At 46.1% G+C, this 22,048-nt stretch overlaps 1 protein-coding gene across 1 annotated transcript; it reads right to left on the reverse strand.

Moving 5' to 3' along the window:
* Positions 1-6,298: 6,298 nt before the first annotated feature.
* sparc (secreted protein, acidic, cysteine-rich (osteonectin)) lies at positions 6,299-20,453 on the reverse strand. Its single transcript, XM_082551708.1, has 10 exons — positions 20,324-20,453; positions 12,086-12,151; positions 11,733-11,786; positions 10,513-10,600; positions 9,701-9,822; positions 9,166-9,286; positions 7,568-7,701; positions 7,102-7,250; positions 6,861-7,009; positions 6,299-6,723 (listed from the first exon to the last, which is right to left on the reverse strand). The coding sequence occupies exons 2-10, from the start codon at positions 12,140-12,142 to the stop codon at positions 6,695-6,697; spliced, it is 903 nt and encodes a 300-aa protein (XP_082407834.1). The 5' UTR covers positions 12,143-12,151; positions 20,324-20,453; the 3' UTR covers positions 6,299-6,694.
* Between the last annotated feature and the right edge of the window lie 1,595 nt (positions 20,454-22,048).

Raw genomic sequence — 22,048 nt, forward strand, 5'->3', positions numbered from 1 at the left:
AGGAAGGATCTCACTTTCCTCTGAGAAGGGGTGCAACCGTCACCATCCATAAGGTCAGTCTTCTGAAAATTGGCGATAACCCTCACTTTATCCTGATCAACCGAGACACCACCAGCATCCACGACATGACCCAAAAACCTCACAGAGCGTCTGAGAAAGTGACATTTTTTCTGCGCCAGCTTCAGATTGCTGGTCCTCAGGCGAGAGAAAACAATCTCAAGATGTCTTAGGGCCTCCTCTTCTGAAGGCGCAAACACCAGCAGGTCATCAAGATAACACAGGAGGCTGGAAAAGTTCAAATCACCAAAGATGCTGAGCATCATCCGCATGAAAGATGCTGGGCTGTTGCATAGACCCTGGGGAAGTCTGTTGTACTCATACAGGCCAAGAGGTGTAGTGAAAGCAGTGTACCGTCTGTCAGACTCATGGAGGGGAACGTTGTAGAACCCAGATGTGAGGTCCATGGTGCTGAAGAAAGCATTCCCACCAAGGGCAGCAAGACAGTCAGCCTGATGGGGCAGTGGGTGAGCATCCTTAATGGTTTTGGCATTGAGCCAGCGGAAGTCAGTGCATATCCTCAAGTCACCTGACTTCTTCCAAACCATTACCAGTGGTGAGGCGTATTCGCTGGTGGACTTACTGATGATGCCTTTCATCTCCATGTCTGACAGCACCTCTCGCAACTTGTGATAGTGAGCCGGGGGTACTCTGCGATAGGGAAGCCTGAAAGGGCGGTCGTCAGTGAGGTGGATACGATGGACAAAGTCTTTCACCTCACCACAGTCCAGTTTGTCTCTAGAGAACACATCTTGGTAAGTCAACACAAGCTCCACCAATTTCCTCTTCCACCCATCTGACACTTCACAGCCCTCAATATCAATGTCAGCCAACCCAGCATCTTTGAGTAGCTGTGCAGAGTCAGGCACAGAGTCTGATGAGGGGGGAAAACTGGTATGCTGGTCAGTCAGAGTCTCGCAGAGACCTTGAGTGATGGGCAGGTCCTCCACAGCAATACAAGGAAAGACATCCGCAATCTTAGCATTGCGACGAAGTGTCACAGGGCTCTCTGTTGGGTTAAGGACTTTCATAGGGACCCAACGATCTCCCCACATGGGTGTTATAATGCGCCCCACCATTATGTTCTTTGGAGTGGAACGGGCTGACGTGGGTTCCACAACGACAGTACTTCCTGGAGACACGAGGGCAGAAGGTGGCAGCTTTCCCCAAACTACATATTCTTTTTGTGGCAGGAGAGTGACACTCTTCCGCAACCTGACTGTACCTACTTTATCTGGCAACACAGGAGCAGACCACCGTGAGATACAGCTCAGCAACTGCAGGAAGTCTTCACAATCAGTGCCAGTGTAATTGGAGTTAATAAGCTCCCAGTACTTTGTATCAGCCTTCATCTTCTGAATGATGGGCCGGATCACATTGCTCCCCACGATGAGCTCATCTTTTTGCCCAGGAACCACAAATGTTGGTACAAGAAACCTAGTCCCATATACTTCAATGTCCAAATCATAGATGCATTTCGGTTGTGTGAGAAGGCCACCGCAACCAACCAGCACCACATTTTCAGGGACATGCTGCGGAATCAGAGCAACACCAGCGGCTCTTAGCTTGCTATCAGCCTCTTCACTTAGTGTGCATGACATACTTCCTGAATCAAGCATGCTTGTCAGGGAACACCGGCCACTGACCGACACTGGAGTGTAAAACAACTCACTAGCCCTGCCAACTCTTTGTGAACCCATAATAACAGTCTTCTCATCAGAGAGGCTACTACAGCAGTTAACATATATGGCTTCTGGGTCTGTTGCATTTCTGAGGGTTTCATCAACACTGCCCATGCTACCCCTCTCGTTACATGGGCTGGCTAGTTTAAAGCAGCATCGGTGGGAGGAGGGACTGAAACGCTTGGTTTCTGGTGCAACTGTGGGCATTCACGCCTCATGTGTCCAGGGTCAAAGCAGCTGTGGCATAGCTTGTACAGCCTACAATGCACATGGGTTGTGTGTTCATGTGAGCCACACACTCTGCACGAAGCACGATGAGCATTGCGGTGCCCATGGGAATGACCTGTGGGTTGTGGGCACCTAGGACCAGTGGCTAGTGATGCAGTGCACATGGACAGAACCTTGTCAAACAGTGCTACCATCTGTTGAACACCTGGCTCAGCTGGAGGAGGGCCAGAAACTGGCAAAGATGGGGGCATGACATGTAGAGTCAAAGGAGGACAAGCAGAGGGCTGCTGCACACTTACCATGCCATCAGAAGAGAGAGGCTGACATGTGGCTGCAGAGGGAACAGAGGGCATAGGATACGAGGCTGGCTCATGTGTTACTGGGACTGCTTGAGCACCGCTGGAGTGGGACTGGCTGTTAACAGCGACAGGGCTCTGATGCGGGATGGACAGACTTGCTGTATTATGAGACAAAACACTAGACTGTCTCATTTTCCTCACATAGTTGTCCAGACGGCTCTGAACCTCAGCTGCAGTCCACTCCTCAGGGGCCTTCAGTTGAAAAGACAACGTAAGACTGTGGTCAGGACAGTGATTAATGAACATCGAAACAACCTCACTACTGGGGTCCTCTACCATCTTGCCGCGCCTGCGGAGACACTCATCAGCAGCATCAATAGACTTGTTCAACCGGATCCAGTAATCCATGGCGTTCTCACCTGGACGTGGCACAGTACTGTAGAAATCTTTCATGGGCAGGCTGGAATATGTCAAGTCGCTGAAGTTAGACCTCAGTATGTCAAACACAGCAGTAATAGGATCATTCCGATTCAACTCAGGGCGGCAACGAAGTGACACCTTGACCACATCTCTGGCTTTGCCAGTTAGTCTAGACATTAATATGGCAAACATTTCTTCATCTGTGTCACAGCTGATTCTGTGCAGATAACATCTCATCATGTCCTCCCATTCACCAATGGGAAATAGATCTGTGTTGTCACCCTTGAAGTATGGTGGAGCTTTGGTGTCTGACTGAACAACAACCTTCAGCTGGGACTGGTCATTGCAGCTCGAGGGCACATTCTGGGGAGACTGTGGCTGGGTGGGGGCTGGCTGGTGCATAGAGTTAAGAGAGGATGTGATATTTTCCCCAATTTGCTTTGCTAAGTCAGTGATCAAGCTGCTCAACATGTCACTAGTGACAGCCTGGGTGTGTGTTTGGCGTTCGCAAGCAGCTGGTGTGGAGCTAGCTGCTGGCATTAATGGTGAGTGCATCACTGGCTGGTCTACAGTGTGGGCACCAATACCCGGGACTACTGGCCTACCCCTCCCAAAAAACTTTGGAGCAATCTGATGACCCCTCCCCAAACCAAAGGTCATATTACTCCCCGCAGAGAACAGATCAGGCAAAGCGCTATCCACAGTTTCCTCACTTAACATGTTGGCCCAAGTGAGATATCACTGTTCAACAGCAAAAAAAAACGAGCCTAACCCCCACACACAATTATGCAAAACTTCACAAAACAATGAAATGTGGGGAGAAGAAAAAAAAAACATCAAAGAATCAAAACACCATAGAAAATAAAATGTTGTTTTCTCCTCTCAATTAAAACAGGCTGTAAAAGCCAATATCAATAGAGAAAAAAAATTACAATCCGTGCCTGTATAATTTGAGGCAACAATATGAAACAGTGACAGAAATGATCACCTACGTATTTGCCCTTTAAGTTCACACGTGACAGAGATGCCTGCAAGCCAAATTACGGGGCATCGATCACACACGCGATATAAAAACCTGTGAGTCAAAGCGCAGGGCACAGGATTCTGGCACACAGCTGCAGAGAGGAGGCGGGAAAACAGCGGCAGCAGAAGGAGGAGGGGTGGATCGCGGATTGGCGATGTGACGGGTCAGCGGCACCAAGTGTAACCGGTGTGATTCTGCGTTGTGTCTGATAAAAAAGGTAAAAGAAAGAAAGACCTCCAAGTAAATAATTTGCCCACTCCAGCTCCTCTCCCACAGGGGAATTGTAGAAAAAGGGGAGAGGCAAAAGGGGTACACTGTATTTATAGTATTGCACCAAAGAAGAAGAAAAGAATGAGGAGGGGCTCTAACTGATAATGAACACAACTACAGGCTTGGAGGTCCTAAAAGTCAGGTATAAAAGGAGAAGTTTGGGGGTTTAGAACACATTTTGTGTAATTATAACAATGTTATTTATGACTCTGTTACACATGCAGCCTCCAAACACCGTCTGACCACGAACCCACACTGACTTTTGCACAGCTGCACAAACGTCAGAGCCCCGCGGTGACATCAGCCAAACACAGGACATTTATATCAAAAATACAAACGACCATGGGCTGCTGCACAGAGTTTGTTTTAGTCAGTTTTATGGTCCTTTTCATGTTAAAAGTGCCCTTAAACTGCACACAGGGCCTCACAGCAGCACAGAGGGCTTTTATTCTGTGTAAATGAGGATTGTTTCCTCTGCAGGACTGAGCTTCATATTCTCTGCTTGTTTAAAACGGGACAAACCTACCTCTCCCCCCTCCCAGCCTAACCTCAGCTGCAGTGACTCAAACTTCCAGTAAACCTTCGTCTGTTGGATGAAATCGCTGCTGTACTCACAGCTTTTTTCCCCCTGCGGCTCGGAGGCGGGGCTGGAATCTTTGTGGACGAGGCGAGGCTGTTGTTTCACATACTTGACGCTGGAGTCTGGATGAACGGGTGGAGACGGTAACCGGGTGCACCACCTCTCCCTCTCCGGTCTCCCGGGGGACCACGAGCAGCTTTGCAGACAGTCAGCAGGCACGCAGCTGCAAGTCGTGCACTCACGCTCCGAGCTCACTCCTGTGTTTTAATGAGTGCAGTCTAAAGAGAGGCCTGTAATCGTCTGCATTTTCACAGTGATTTCTCAATTTTAGTCTCATTTTCAGCTTTTATGTCAAATAATTGTTAATAAAGTTGTGGTCCTCATGTGGCTTTGATATGATACCAGCTGTAGGAAAAATACAACACAAACCCTGCAAATGTTAAATCAGAAGGTTTCCGTCTGGAGATTCAATATCATTGGATCATTTCAGACGTTCACCTTGTCTAACAATAATATTTACAGCTGAAGAAGTCACACTTTCAAAAAAGTTTTGTTTGTTTTTGAGAAAATAAGACAACTTTTGAGTGAAATCACAGTAAAAAGGCCTTCGGTGCACACGTAACCCACAGCTGGATTAAATTGGAGATACTGAATAAATATTGTAAAATCCAGCTGTTTCTGTGGTTCTCCAAAAATATCTACCTGATACTCGGCACCAACCTTTGATGCATGATGAAAGCCACCAGGGAGCGATAGCTGTGGTTTCAGCTTTGTGACCCCTGTAGACTGTTTTGGGTCCCACTGAATAAAAAAATGTAGCCTGTTTTGAAAATCCTAATCAGACTTTATTAACTGTGACATCAAACCGCTCACTCACGACTTGTCAGTCACAGGTGAGTAGCCAATGAGCACGATGCACGATGTCATCACATCCAGGTCTTTCTGCCGCCAAGATGGAGATGGTGGAGACGGTGGAAACGGCGGTATGGTCAAAGCGGTAATGCTCCCACTATAGCTGCTATAGCCATCTTTTTTATACAGACTTTGCATGTGCCTAATCCTGGACCGTCTGTTTTTCTTCTTCTTCCACTTCACAGCTGGCAGCTCTGATTCTTAGGGCTTCAGGTCATTTGCATCATGCGCTGCAACGTTTTGGCTAAAAGTTGTTCATCGCCAGAGGGACTGGGATCTGCTCCACTCTACTAATCCTCCACACTACTCATAGTGGTGGTGAAAAAGTTTAAACTATTTACTGCATTTACTGCAAAGGGAAGACTGTAAAAAAATAATTTTTTTTAAAAAGAGGGGGGTGTAATTGGGAATCAGAGTATTTAAAGCTGATAAAGGTGGAGTTAGGAGACACCACAGAGGACGTCCTTCTCCCAAAAACGTGCCCATAAACAGATGGCTTTAGTAAAAGCTCCAGAGAACGGGAGAAAGAAATGCAGATACGAACGCATGCAGAGATGTTCAGATCTTTTCATAGTTTTTTATTCATGGATAAGAGATCGCTCCGGCTCTCAGCGTCAGTAGAAACATGAGAAAAACTCTCAGCCTGCGAGATTTTCCCCTCGTCATAACAATATATCCTCTTTATTGCTTTCAATGTACTGGTGTAGCAGTAGTCATAAGATCAAAAACCAAAATACATCAAATGACAAAAAAAAAAGAGAGTCCACCACCGAAAGAGTGCAAAAACTAAACAGCTCATTTTAGTAGGAAGCAAGCAGAGGGAGCATTTATTTCCAAACTTTATTGTCAATTTACAGCTTTGTCCGCTCACAACACTTCAAAGCCATCTCCAATTAAAGCCCCGAACACATGGCAGCATGAATACAACACTGGCAGCACGTAGATTTACATCAGAGGTCTTTTGTTTTTTACAGGAGCTTTTTGTTCCACACGTGGACGATCCAAAGATCCGTGAACACATCGGGTTAGTACAGGCTGTGCACATTTCTCTCTTCTAATTGATTTTAGTGGTATAGGTAGGAAAGACCGTTATTTGAGAAATAAAAAATAGAAATGCAATTAGCACCGTTACTGTCATTTGTTTGTTTAACTTAGGGATCAGCACCTTTTCCCGTTAGTAGCGAATAAGAGACATCATACTGCTGCTGCGGGTCAGAGCGACTCAGATGATGAGATCTTTGTCCACATCCTCTGCAAACACAAAGACGAGAAACACAGAGAGGACACGGTCAGAACAGTGAGCTCGTCGGGTCACGCCCTACCCACCCAAAAACTCTGTCCCACAGTCCGAGGGATCGTATTAGATTTGTCAGGTGTTCGGTACTCACGGTCCTTGAGGCCAAAGCAGGTGGCCCACTCCTCCAGGGCGATGTATTTGTCAGCGTCAGCATCGCACTGCTCAAAGAAGCGGGTGGTGCAATGCTCCATGGGAATGAGAGGCGCGCGCAGAGGGGCGAGCTCTGTGTGGGTCAGATATCTGGAAGCAAACAAACAGGACAGCAAGGATAAGTTTGGCCTTTAGTTGGTGAGACGCAGCATCATCTCCCCCTCCCCATGACCCCTACATACCCGTCGACGGGGTGCTGGTCAAGCTGGCCGAACTGCCAGTGGACGGGGAAGATGTACATGTTGTAGTTCTTCTCGAAGTCGTGGGCGAGCAGGTCCAGGGAGTGATCACCGGCCTGAAGCCTCTTCTCGTTCTCGTAGATCTTCTTCACCTGAAACGTCGGACGGAGGAGTTCACGTCGGGTCATGTTGGAAGTGGCAGACGTGCAACAATAAAGAGCCTGAAAGCTTTTTTCTGTTTTATCATGTTTGTAGGTTTACTACTTATTTCCTCAGGCTGAGGTTAAATCCTCAAACTGTTCGACCGCATTTCAAAGCACTCGAAGCACAAATGTGCTTAAAGACACTTCTTTAAACTTACGTTTCATCATGAAACCTGAAACATTTGTGTCTGTGACTGCCGTCTAAAATGATGACAGTTTATTGTGAACAGAATAAAGGACAGATCAACAAGCCGGTCTGTTCTCACCCTGAGCTTCTGCTTCTCGGTCAGCAGGTTGTTGTCCTCGTCGCGCTCGTACAGCGTCACCAGAACGTTCTTCAGCCAGTCCCTCATACGCAGCGGGAACTCTGTCAGCTCGCTGTCCAGACAGGGCTCGATGACTGCAAGACAAAAGCACCATCAGACACAGACTCATACTGACTGCTGGGCTCTACACCTGCACAAACGTCTGTGATGCTGGAAATCAAAGCATGAGTGTTTCAAACATTGATGATGCAGGGTTAGAAGTGACGGCTACACCCAGGTGTACTTTGGTGTACTGAACAGTGCCGTGATCTCCATTTAAACCCTGGAGCCCAAACACTTCTCCTCGCGCTGAGCTTGTGTATCGTGTTCTATAGCTCGCGTGTTGGGACACGTCTGAACGCCGCCGAGCCACAGCCACAGTCAGACCCACCCATCAATCACTAGCGTGCTCTGACACACCTGAGCTCAGCCTATTGGCACGCCGGGGAGGAGGCAGGGGAACTGACTGGGAACTAAACTTCAGATATGTCTGAACCATCAACACCGAACCAAAAAACAGAAACAGGAAGAAACCAAAATGCACTATGTCGAAACAAAAGATGGGAGCAGCGATACAAGAATATCCAAATTCATGAGCTGGAAATCCAGATGAGATAAAATTCCAGTCGAGTTGTCAGATAAATTTAGGAGAGGTTCTCCCTGAAATCTCAGAAAAGCTGCACTCCTTTTACTGCAGAGCCACTTCAAACTCCTTTTTGTCCTCATGCATCCACAGATATAATTCCTATCTCAGTTTCATCTTTGTTTCTGTGCGTTATTGGAGGTTTGCAGCTCATCCTTCAGATCTTCTAGAATTAGTTTAAATGCTGCAAACAGGTTCAAATAATTAAGTGCTTTACACGTGATTAAAGAGGCTTTTTCCCCGAAGCCAACATTAACGTTTGGGTGTGACCAGGGTGGAGGCAGCACGCCCTCCATCCCGTCCTTTACTCAGTGACTCAGACTCACTCGAGACCACCCGAAGGCTCAGCGCTTCAATTCCTGCTGTATCCACTCAGATTAAAGGAGATAGCGTCCTCCTCGATTCAGTTTTATTTATATAGCGCCAAATTACAACAACAGTCGCCTCAAGGTGCTTTATATTGTAAGATAGACCCTACATTAATACATACAGAGAAAAACCCAACAATCATATGACCCCCTATGAGCAAGCACTTTGGCAACAGTGGGAAGGAAAAACTCCCTTTTAACAGGAAGAAACCTCTGGCACTCCACTTAGCCGCGCTGTGAGCTTACTTAATGCTCACTGATACCATCTAAAATACTTGCATGCTGATTCAGGACCGTTTAAATCAGAAATGGAAACAAACAGTTTGTTTCCATTTCTGATTTAAAACTTTGTTTAACTGGACAAATCTGTGAAGCCAAGTTCAGACTGTGCTAAAGACCTGCATCCAGAGAACACAACGTGTTAGTCTGTTAATCTGAGTCCTCATGAATAGAGGAAAATCTCTGCATGGTCTGCAGATCATGTGTTTTTATACCCTGCCATAATGGATCATTGCCTGAACGGTTCCATGCAGAGTGTGAGAGCTCACGTTTGCAGGAGCCGATGTAGTCGAGGTGCAGCTTGTGGCCCTTCTTGGTTCCCTCCAGGGTGCACTTGGTGGCAAAGAAGTGGCAGGAGGACTCGTAGGTCTTGTTGTCAGTGCCGCAAATCTGCAGGAGAGAAAGCAGAGCTCAGTCTGCAACGCAGTGACATTGCAGGGACAGACGAGTCCTCACACGTGTGCTTCTGACCAAAACAGCCCTTTAGTTTGAAAATATGATTTTCCTGAAACAAACTGAACTAAAAGCTCGGAATTCTTTTTTTTTTTTCTACTCTTTGCTTTGCGTGATGTCACAGACACCAGATAGCCCTAATAGAGAAGCTCCGCCCACCGGTGGCTCCTCTGCTTTGCTTGCAGGCCAATCAGATTACAGTTGGCCTAATGCTAAAATTCTTCTTTCTGCTTGCAGAGAGGACAAAATCTCTTCATGCAGAAACACGCAGAGCTGCACAGCTTCAGCTCCTGCCGCAGATGCCAGTCACACCACTCAGGTCAGGAACACTCGGGCTGATTTTAAACTCACATGCTCAAAGTCTCCTTCCACCGGTGGGCAGGTAGAGGGGTCCTGGCACACACACATGGGAGTGTTGCTCTCATCCACCTCACACACTTTGCCCTTCTTGCAGTGGTAGTTCAGACAGGCATCTGTGGAGAAAACAGAAGTGAAACAGTAGGTTTTAGCTTCAAGGGACAAAATGTAGTTTTTATTTAAAGTGGACATAAAGAAGGCAGATCTGCATCATTTTTGCATTTCCATCTTTCCTTCTTTACGTCTCTTCTGTCCTTTTTGGTTGTCAGAATCAGAATCAGAATACTTTATTAAGGGAAAGTATGAGAGTTACGGTTGCTCCAGTACAGTAACATTAATAGAAACAAAAACAAAAACAGACTAGACTATTAGCAATACAATATGTTAAGATATAAGGAGCAGCACAATATATACAAATCATCAAATAATCACCAAATTGCTGTCAGCTGTTGCAGTGAGAACACAGCGGCTCGTAGCTGACCTGCTGTGCATTATTAAGTGAGGGTGTGCAGCTCATAGGCTGAGCTGCCTCTTAAAGTGGGTGGAATGTGTAATTACAGAGCGAGGGAGTCTGTCATTACGGCCATTTGAGTTGCCAGTTTGAGGCTTTGCTAAACTCAGACAGCCACAAATGCTGTGAAATCAAATCCTTCATTCTAATGTTTACAGCAGGTTTGCAGGAACATCTGCTTTGACTTCAGCATCTCAACATCTTTCATGTCCACGTTACCACCCATCAGGGGACAGAAGGACATTAACTGTGACATTAAAGTTTTGATTGGAAGTGAGTGTGTTTGTGAACTTACTCTCAGTGACAACATCCTCAATAATGTCGATGGCCTCGTCAAACTCTCCGATCTCAACCTGCACTGGATTGGCCCCCACTTCGGTCTCCTGAAGGACACGAGAGGTCAGAGATCAGATCATAAAGCGCTCAGATTGAGGTCTGAGCTGTGTTCGGGTCTATTTCTGCCTGACGTCCACTTAAACCAAACCGCCTAAATACGTCTGGTTTCCTGAAGACGGGAAAAACAAGCTGAAGCATCACCGCTAAAGAAGGTTCCTCCCTGAAGGCCAAACAGAGTCTGGGAGCAGCCAGACCATAATATTCAACAATAACACACAGCTGGGGCCACATGTGGAGTAATGGCTTCCTGAGCAGCTAAAATTAACAGCTGTGGGATCTTTGGTCCCACTGGACCTCTGAAGCAGGAAACCATAAAACGTTCTCATGAAGACTCTATGCTCTGCTGCAGGAATGTTTCTGGAATATCACGGAAAGAAACCTGAGCGGATGGAACTGAAAGAATAGGCGCTGCCGTGTGTGACATGGCGCTTTCCTGAAAAGGCAAAAGCACAGACGTTTCACGTCTTCAGTCGCTGCGTGTCGGTTTTGGGTGGAATTTGCTTTAAAACCTGAGACGCCTTCAAGGACGAAACAGAAGCTCCCAGGCTTTTTTTTAAAAGCTTTGACGAGGCAAGAAGGTCACGACCCAGAAACAAAAGCAGAAGCACAGATGACTGATTCATTAAGCTGATCTTGGTTATTTTCTGACATGTCTCAAACATGTGTCAGCTCTTTGTAAAAACACTTCGTTGTGTCCTTTGGGCTCATGTTTTTAGAAAGCAACCAAAAAACAACAAGTTTTTGTTGATGATTTTATTGCTGGACGGATTTCTTCACAGAAGCAGTCTCTCCTGCAGTCACAAGTGGAAAAACGCCTCGAACTTCGGCTACGCTGCGGATGAACCCTAAAGCTCCGCTGCAGATCGCATCATCTCCGAGCAGCTGCGTGGCTCAGAAAATACGTCAGACATACGGGAGAGCAAATGTTTCCCACAGACATCACGGTCACACTTACACTCGCTGCCAGAGGATTCCTCTGCAGACTTTCACCCAGGGTTTCTCACAGATCCACGAAGGCTACAGAGGAATCCTTATGGAGTGTTTTATGGAAACTGAAGCTTCCTGTTTGTGTGACGGACGATGATCACAGACGGCAAGAATATCAACATCTGGACTCACCTCAACAACTGGCTCCTCAGTCCCAGGCTCTTCCACGATGGGCTCCTCATCAGCCTGACACACACACACACACACACATTAAACATTATTAAATGCTTGTGGCTGCTCATAGAAGTCATGTGAGTGCGTCCACACAAACACACAGTAGAGAAACACTCACAGGGGAGGAACTGGCCATCAGGAAAACACACACACACACACACACACACACACACACACGTCGAAGAGAAACGCACACACGATAAGTCACAGCAGAGGAAAGAAGAAAAGAGGTCACACAAAGAAAGGAAGATGCTATCGAGACGTAAACATCTACACACGCACACACACTCTTACAGGCATGTGTGACTTACAGGAGCAGCCCTGGCGTGGCCAGCCAGGCAAAGGAGGAAGACGATCCACACCCTCATCTTCAAAGTCTGTGGAGACAAACAGAGATGATGAGCTGACAAAAACGCACACAGACACTTGATTAAGTACGCAGCTTTGTGTGAGTGCTCACTCAAAGTAAAGCAGAGTTTTTGTTGCTTCTTCTTTCGCTTGTTAGAATCAGTGTAAACTATGGCGCCTCTGGCAGAGAGCCCTGCAGTTCTTCTCACGACCACAGAAGCCTGTGGGACGATTCTGACGCTGATGGAAGCGCTCCAGATTCCCAAACAGAAGCGCTCACTGTCTGCTTTGTTTCCCGACACGCTGGGTTCAGATGGTCTGTGACGCTCTGAGAACCATCTCTCCCTCTGAGAGGCGTTTGCTCTGCTGCAGGAGTCTGACCGAATGCTAACCGGGGTCCCCGTACGAGGCCGGGTTGGCCTGTTGTCATGCTCTTCGGGTGGAAATGGCTCCGGTCTTTGTGCGCTCTCTCTCACAGCAGCCTGAGGCAACGTTTGCACCAGCCAGTGTTTGGATCGACCAGCCTCAATTAAGCTCAGCTAAACACACATTTACACCCTAATGACAGATATGTGATAACAGGGCCCTGATATGTGACTTGGGGTCTTTTAAAGGGTGAGACAGGACTTGGCACCCGCCTGTGAAACACTTGAGAGTGACATGAGGTGACGTGGATGTGAGAGAGGCCTGCAGAAACAGATTCGCTGGAGTTTTAGGAGGACTCATTCAAATATCAGTTGACCAACTTATTTTGAAGGATCTGTGCTGAAACCTAAAGGTGTGTCTGCTGCTCGTGTCCTCACACCCGAGCGACAGAGAGGCTCGATTATGGAGCGACACGCTGGCGTCTGTGCGTTTGCGGTGGCAACGCCTTTGGTAAGGACAAAGTGTGTATTTAGAGGTGGAACCAAACACAACACCAGCTGGGAGCTTTATTAGGTGCTGGTGACGGTGCCACCACCTTCTGCCACCTTCACGAAGAGAGGTCATTGTGCAGTTACCAAAATACGCTTGATACGCTGGCGTGTTAGTGCTGCACATGCTGCAGTAAGCTCTGTCACCCCGAGTGTGTCAAAGATAACAGACAGTGCATATTTCCTGTGAAAAGAGACTCTCTGTGTCTCCTCTAAGGAACCACTGTTGGAAACTCATCCCGGCTTCTGTCTCCTCTTTGTGTCATGTCTCCAGGACTGAATAAAGCCTCCTTTGTTTGCAACAGAGTGCAGCGCTGCTCAGTCTACTAGTTATCTCATCCTGCACCTCCATCAAGCTTCTCCCAGACATCAGGGGAAGAATCTGTGAGATCAAACATATGAGAAGGAGCAGACCATACAGATCAAAGTTCCTCCCTCTGTTATTGTGTCTGGATTTTGAAAAGAAATGGAATTCGCCCCAAAACACAAGGCAGTATCTGCAGTTTTGAGCGGACACAGTTTAAAGGCTGCGTGAGATCAGCAAGGATAATAAGACTTAGCAAACAGAGCTGTGCATACTTGGAATTCCTGCGCCTCGGATAAGAGTGCAGCAGCTTGAAACCAACAACAGTTGAATAAAAACGAATGATCCCTCCTTCCTCTGCAGCTTTAAACCTCCCAGCATGTCAAAGATAGCTGCAGCTGAATGGCGTGACTGTGAAAACACTGAAGCTGACACCGTGCCCGGCTGATGAAAAGCACGAGGCCTGTAGACACGAAGAGGCTGAGTCGAGCAACGTTTTGCGACACATGCAGAAAAGAGTAAATCTGTTTGAAGAACCTTCAGGCTAAACACGAGTCCGGGGATTGGCGTTTGTCTGCAATCGGCTCCAAATGCTCACAGCAGTGCTCGTTAGGAAGGACAGACGTTGATTTTTGGTTAAATTTGCAGCTTTAAGGAACCAGATTTCCTTCTACTCCCACCGGTTTCTATCAGCTGATACAGGGTGGTAATGTATCAGCATATAAGTGCACACATTCATGTAAAGTCACAAAGTCCTGCTGCTGCCCGTCTGTAGGCTTCCTGAAGCTGGCCAAGAGGGAAATGGACTTTTAGCAGGGCTTTCTTTATTTAGTTTAGTTTTTTATTATTACATGTTGGTCATGCAGAAGAAATATATTTAATTAATAAATAAATCACAAAGAAAAAATGGTTCTAATTCTTATCGTTTTGCTTTCCTACTTGTCTGGAATCATAGCAACAACTTTCTTTTGTTCTTTAAACGTTTCCATGTGGTTCAAATTGATGCTGTCCTCTGGATTTATTTAAGAACCTGAGCTTGCTCTGATTATCACTGCTGTTGATGGAGGCCTGAAAAACCTTTAAGTTGGTGGGTGAGTTAACAGATATCACTTCCTGTTTCTGTTTCAGAAGATGAAATCTGTTTCCTTTGGCCTGAAGTCTAACGGGGGTTAAGCACTGCATCCCTTAGGGTCAAATCCTGACATGGATTGGGTCGTATTAGGAAAAGGAGAATAATTCTGATGTGTAGAGTTGCTCGTTGCTTCTGCAGCTATAAAAGATCGTTTGCTCTAAGCTCAGAGTCCAGGCAGGACCGGCACAGAGGTGTCCTCTGTTTCAGAAGGCTAAGAAGTCATAAGCAGCTCAGATGTGGAAAATTACAGAAGAGCTGGCAGCAGTCGGAGAATGACCTGCACAAAGGCACTTCTCTGCACCTTTTGAAAAGAAAGAAAAAAAGATGTTCTGCAGACGGGACATAAGTAAGGGCCTCTGACACATCGTAAGCAGAGTGTCTGGGCTGAGTGTCATCGCAGCAAGAAGAGAAAATAAGCAGGAAAGCGAGTGTTTGATTTGGAGGGACGTGGTGTTCCCATCGCTTTTACTTATTCTCGTTTGGCCAGAGAGCCACTGGGCTTGGCTCGGCGGGAAAGGGGAGGCCGGACATGCTGATGTAACAGCAAAACAAATTATTTTATTTGGAAAGCCGCTCACATAATCAAACACGGTGAGGCTAAAAGGGAAACTTGAGGCTCATAAAGGGGCCTTTCTCCCTCCCCACCAGTGGATTTCAGCTGGGTAAGCGAGCGTAAACAGCCCAAGCTGGATCTTCCAGTGATGCAGACATTTCCCTCTGCAGCTGCTCCTCTCCCAGCAGGCCTTCAAAGAGAGCAGATTCACACAGGTTCTTTCTTCTTCTCCTTGGTGTCATAATGGGCAGGTTGGCGGGCCTGGATAAACAACCTGTCGCAGTGCGTCTGCAGACAAACAGCTGTGCAAAGCAAACACTGAGAATGAACAGCGGTTTCCTCTGTGTGTGATGTGCTCTGCAGACACACACGCTGTACAGAACGAGGAAGGTCAGCATTCATGATGCACGCAAAACACAGACGCATCCTAACTTTGACTCTCCTGCCTCGGCATGGCCCTCAGATCATCTCGCTTCTAAGGTCTTCGCTCAGTGTGAGCTACAGCGGTTTCCTTCAATCTGCTGGCTTCTCAATAACTTCTTCAACTCTACAAGAAGAACCTCTCTTCCATCGAGACGGACGCCTCAAGGAAAGATTCCTCTGTGATGGCTTCCAGCGTTTGCCCTTTGACCTTTGGCACCACTGTCTCCCACCCCCGCTCCAAAAGACCCGTCCATCAAACAGGTGGCAGAAATCCGAGTGTGCCGTAAAGCCTTGCTGAGCCGTCTGTGACGAGTGAACAGGACTGACAGGAAGTAAAAGATCAGTGCAGACCCTGAGTCAGGCTGTTAGAGGAAAACTGGAGGGTCTCCTCTATGGGCTCAGATTTTTTTCTTGTAAATCACACTGATGAGTTACAAATTTTTTTGTTAAAGTTTGTCTACAAAAACCTACACATAAAACTCGAGTTGCAAGTATGAATTTTTCTTCCTGTCAGCTGATTGATCAATGTCATGTCAATCACAAATGTAATAATCCAATCAGAGAGCAGATGGGTTTAACTGTAGGAGGGGCGCTTCACTGAGCTTCAGGTCCCAGAAAGGTAAAACATTTTGAAGATGGAGGATGGCGACGGCGCTTCTGTAGCGCAGTGCGACTTTGTGTTAAAGTAATACTAAAGTAATAATGGTATTTCTGACCATTGGTATACCACAACTATACCCTTTCATCTTTTATCGAACATGTGTTCGCTGTCCTCCATCTTCATAAAATTCATTCAACTCTATAAAGTTTTCAGATATTTTGGTTTACAAGGTCACAAAGCTCAGTTCACAACGATGCAGTCTTATTTACAAATACAAAATATTTATGACCACAGTCTGAGCCCGTACTCCTCCTTCGTGTTTGGTTCAGAGAAGAAAGATTATGATTCGAACTTTAACGACTTTAAACAATCTGCTTTCTAAGTAGCTGAAATGAAAACAACAACACTACAGATTTAATTGAGGACAGAAGACGTGGCTGATGCTGCAAACCCAACAGAATCTGCAGCAGCAGTCACTGAGTCACTGATGGTTTCCAGTTTTCGTCAGTGGAAATGAGCAGAACATGTCCTAGAGGGATATATGAGGTGACATGGAGAGCATCCACTTTTCTGACCTCTTAACATCCACCACGTGACCCCTGGCCCATAGCAGATGTTACTTTTCCATTAGGACCTTCAGAATCCCATAAAAAAGCGTTGATTTTTTAATTCATCACACAGATGGGCTGCATGTCTTTGGATGGATGAGGTAAGTAGTTTTTCCTGAATATGCATCAAATCTCACTGCAACCTGGACCAGTAGGACTGTTTCCTTACCAGAATCTCTCTAAATTAACCAAATCTTCACTTATTGAATATAAGCTGCTGACATTAACTCTTTGTGGATTGCTTCATTACAGATTCTTGCATTACTTCAGGTTTAATCTTCACAGCCTGCTGCAGCGGTTTCTTTCTTCAGTCCGAGCTCACACCTGATGAATCTGGTTTCCAGGGAGTACAGGGACCTCCCAGCGACCTGCCTGAACAAAGAGCAGTTTTCACAGCGTCCCATTCACCTGCACCGCTGAGCACAAAGAGAAGAATGAAGGAGAACTCGAGTGGAAAAAGTCCGGATGTTTGTAACCCGAGTCCCTCGCCACATGACCTGTTTGACTCTATTTCATCCTTCTCTCCTTCCCTTCATAATTTTATCTTTGATATTCTTCTCTTTGATTGCTGTAATTTGAGGTAAAATAATATCACCAATCTTCATATCTACAGATCAGAGGGAACACGCTGCTCCGTCACTGGGCAGGCCGGCTTTAAGCGCTCTTCGCTTTCATCTCGGCCACTTTTGTAACACTGAACTACATTTGCTGCCGCTTTCACTTCATCCAACACACACAGCAGGAAACCAGGAGATCCTGACTTTATGTGCTCGGTATGGTGGTCACAGACCCTTTACTTCAATATTATTTATATTCTTTTTAAGGTTTTGGAAGATGATAAGAATAAAGCAGATGTAATCACACACAAATGTAACTTTTAATAAACTTTTAATGATTTAATGTTCACTCTTACAGCTTTACTCTGATTGGATAAAACACCAGACAACAGAAAGTTGCTCGTAGCTTGACCTGAAGTCAGACATTGAAATACCTGATCCACTCATATCAGTTAGCTATCTACATTAGCCTTAGATAACCGTGGAAGTAAGCTAACATTAACTCCGGTGAGGTGTCTTTCTGGCTGGCTTACCCTGGCTATAAAGCTAAATCTGAGCTAAAACCTCAGACAGCATAAAAGATGGTGGTAGCGTTCAGGTCTGACACCTGCTCTGTATCACCTGCTCAACTCTGTATATTTTTATATACCGGTATTTTATTTATTGTTTACTCTATTTAATTTGTAAAATATGTGTACACACACACACACGTAGAAAAATATTTAGTATACACATCCAGAAATGCATATACTATTATATATTGTACATATATGTATTAGTTTCAGATGTAGCCATTCTTGTATTTTGCTTGTTTACATTATTGTATTTTGCACAACTCTGTTGCTTTTGAAGCTCGCACACAAGAATTTCACTCACATGTACTGTACCAATGTACCTGCACATGTGATGTGACAATAAAAGTGATTTGATTTGATTTGATTTGCAGTTTCTCTAATGTCCACCAGAGGGCGACTGCTCTGCTAACCAAAACAATTCCAAGAGACAGGGAGTGTACCGCTCACTGATGGCAGTGTCCCTCAGCCTGTCAGTCAGAGCAGCCCCTCTCACACTTCCGCTCTTCCTTCCCTCATCCCAAGGCAGTCGCAGCCCCTCCCTGAGCCTGTTTCTGCTAGAGGTTTCTTCCTGTTTAAAGGGAGTTTTTCCTTCCCACGCTCGCCAAGCGTTTCCTCATTGGAGGTCGTGTGATTGCCGGGGTTTTCCCTGTATTATTGTCTGGCCTTTACCTCACCATATTGAGCGCCTTGAGGTGACTGCTGTGGTGATTTAAGTTGTATAAATTCAACTGAGAAGTCAGCACGCCTCGACTGAAGTGCTTCTTTAAACCGATGAATCAGTCACACCTCAGACTGAACTCTGAAGAGACTTTTCCCTCTAAGCAGCAGGACTTGTTAGTCTGTTGGTGTGTTCTCATATTTCTTTATTCTTTTACTTTTATGTCTCCTTCTCTGTCTCCTTCCTCGCGTCCTTCTTCCTCACATTGAACTCCAGATTTTTCTTCTCCGCGCTGAGCACAGACAGTAGCACAATCCCTCCTTCCTTTCTGGGGATTAGTGTTTTTCTAGAGATTGCCAAGCTGGCTTTTCACAGCATCCTCAGCTCCAGCCCCTCCTCCACCACCTCCTCCTCCACCTTCCACTCCGGTCCAGACCTGCCACCTCAACAATTAAGCAGCCAGAGACGCTGTGTCTGCACTTCTCTCATACTAATGCTGGCACATTGTGCTTCAGCCTTTCCACAGAAATCTCGGACAAATCCTCAACAGGTGTGACGAACACACAAAACGAGACTGGAGACATTTTACTGAGACACATGTAACCGAGTGTGACACAAGAAGAAAGGACTGAGCACATTTCCTTAGACAGCAGCGAGCAATGAAATAACCCAAGATTTTCTAAAGATATAAAAACTCAACTCAGTTTGAGTTAAAGTTTCATTTAATCTGTGCATATCTGAAAAGTATCGTCCAGTAAAGCTCAGGTGTGACTACACGAAGGTTCCTGTGGTTAAAGAGTTCCTGTAGATCTTCAGTTATTTTTTCAGTTTTCCTCATGCAACAAAAAACAAACTGCTGGGTGCAAAATTACATAAACGTCTCTTCTGTTGACCTTTTTTTCTTCCCAGGAAATGTTGCCATCCACAAAAAGGGACCAAAGGCAGAGCCATCATCATTATGAGAGCTCACGTGCCACTAATGTTAAACTACTGATTTGTACTTTTACGTAAAATCACAGTATAAGTTTTGGATTCTTGAAGTCATGATGGTCATATGTGCTGTGCAGCTCTCTAGTTTATCCTCAGGCTGCTGGGTGGATCTGGGGTGGGGGTCACGGCTCTATGGGCCCAGTCAGGCTGTTCTAACCAAACTGTGAAAATCTTTATGGAGCTCCATGACAATCCAGCTGCTGCACCATGGATCAGCACTAACTCAAAGAAACAGCTGGTAACCGATCACCATGGCAACCTGCATTCCTTTACATGAGAGTAATCAGGGAGGGGGTCACAGAGGGGGTCAGGAGGAAACTGTGGAGAAACTAGAATCTGTCACAGCTTCACCTCCTCCTCGTCCGATTTTCTTTCTCTCTTTGTTTTTGTATTTTCACACATTTTTCCACATAATTGTTTTTTACAGAAACAATAATTCACCAAAGAGAGGAAAGCAGAAAATCGAGAATCAGAATAACAAAAGTGTCCAATTAAAAAGGGTCTGAATCCCTCCTCCCCCTCAGCCCCCCTCCTCTTATTGCCGATGTGGCACACAATAGCTCCACAGTCTGAATGCTCTCAGTTCGTTCACCTGCAGGCTGTGATTGAGCAGTAATGGCAAAGGAGCCGTGGCTGCTCTCAGACCACAGTCCTGCCTTTAAAAGCAAAATTCAACAAAGTGGAACAGAAAAAAAGTACCAGCTGTTGAATGTGCTGAAGTTAAAACGGACATCTGTGTTTGTGATAAGTGTGTGAGGAAAAGTGTCAAAGCAGAGCCCTTCTGCGTAAAGCCGTCACTCCAACTGACAGAGCTCTAACAGCAGAAACGTTTCACTGCATCTAAAAGTGTAAATGTGTCTGTACGAGTCGGAGGCAGAGCGCTTACCTTCAGCTTTCAGAGAAGAACACCAGAAGAGAAGTCAGCTGTGTGCGGGACCCCGACGATCTAACTCCAGTACTGCTTTACGCACAGCTCATTTCCAATGGGACGTCCCAGCCTGGATACAGCCCCCCCCCTTTGGTCCATCACAGCCTCCCCCACCGCCTGTGGGCGGGTCTGTGATGTTAACCCTTACGCAGTGGCTGGAGGATAAATGAAGACTGGAGAGCAGCGATGACACGAGAAGAAACACGTGACCTGTGTCGTTACTTATTACTGTTAGAAAGATCAAAGACATAAAAAACATTTTGGTAACTCTGAAGAAAATCATCAAATACAAAATACTTTAAACATCTGGATTGACGTAGTCCACCTACAGACTGTATATGGAAGATGGGCACACATTGATTAGCTGAGCATTTGCACTTTGTGCAGCAATAAGATCAGGATAACCCTCCCAGTCCCAGCAGCTGATTCATGATGGAGCCTATCCCTGTTACCATAGGGCGAGAGGCAACGTACACAATTTGACCAATCAGGGCTAACACAGAGAGACAGCCATTGGCACAGACAGCCACTGGTACATGCATTCAGTCCTTTTGGCTGTGGGAGGAAACACAAACATGGAGAGAACATGCATGTGACATAGAACTCAGGCAACAGTGCTAACCATAGCTGTCCAGTATTTGGGTATATGGTATTTATTATTATTATAAGTGCGTGTCTGGTTGGTGATGGTCACTGATGGCTGCTGGCGTACACCTGCACCGGAAGCCTCTCTGTGTCCCGGGTTGTTTAAGCCAAAGCAGAATGGAGCAACAGCATAAAGACGCTCCAGAGGTCCAGTTCAGGGACTCCAGGTAGCTGAGGTGAAGCCTAGCAGGCAGCTAGCAGCTACAGCCACCTGTGTCACTGTTCACCTGTCAGTCAGAGAGGCCACGCCCATAATAATGCAAACTGAAAACTAGGTGAGTATAAAAACATTGTTCTAAAGTTTGTCTATGGGGACTGACTCACTGCTGCCTCTGCTGGACAGACTGCAGCTATCTGAGTTCTTCTCCGTCTGGTCTTGAACCTCGGGTCCAAGTTCTGTGCAAGTAAATCTTATTTTTCCGTAAATGTGCATCTATGCCTGAGTTAAATAGTCACGATCTCGCTCTACACTAAAGCTTCAGTCTTGTTCCCATAAAACTGTAACTCAGTGACTTCAGTGCTTTGGGGCATTTGTAGAACATCTGCATCACCACAGCTCAGACTCATGGACTGCTTTTCCAGCACCTGCTGTCCTCTGACAGACAGAAGCAATCAAGAACCATGTGCATGCCTCATGCTCTTCGGCTCGCCCTTCATTTTCTCTGTCTCATTGTTTGATGGACTGCTACTGTCTGTTCCCAGCATGCAGACCAGAGCTGATGTGAAGAACAGCTGGATCAGAGGGAGAGAGGGAAAATCCCTGCAATGCAACGTGGCGTTTTCCATTCTGCGAGGAAGCCACAGTCCAGCTGCAGATGGAGAGAAAAGAGGGGAGGAGGTGTTGTTACTCTTCAGTCTGCCCACCTTTTCTTCTTTTCTTCCCTCCCTTCTCTCTGCAAACGTGGCAGTCGTCTCTCTGTGTCTGATGAAACATGTCATTATTTTTTCCTCTGCTGCTAAATCATCCACGGGCAGCTCTGCAGGTCTGAAGATGTGAGGATTTAAACGCCCCTGTAATGTGGCAGCATTATTAAACAG

Source organism: Aulonocara stuartgranti, assembly GCF_965226115.1.
Source record: "Aulonocara stuartgranti genome assembly, chromosome: 2".
Lineage (NCBI taxonomy): Eukaryota > Metazoa > Chordata > Actinopteri > Cichliformes > Cichlidae > Aulonocara > Aulonocara stuartgranti.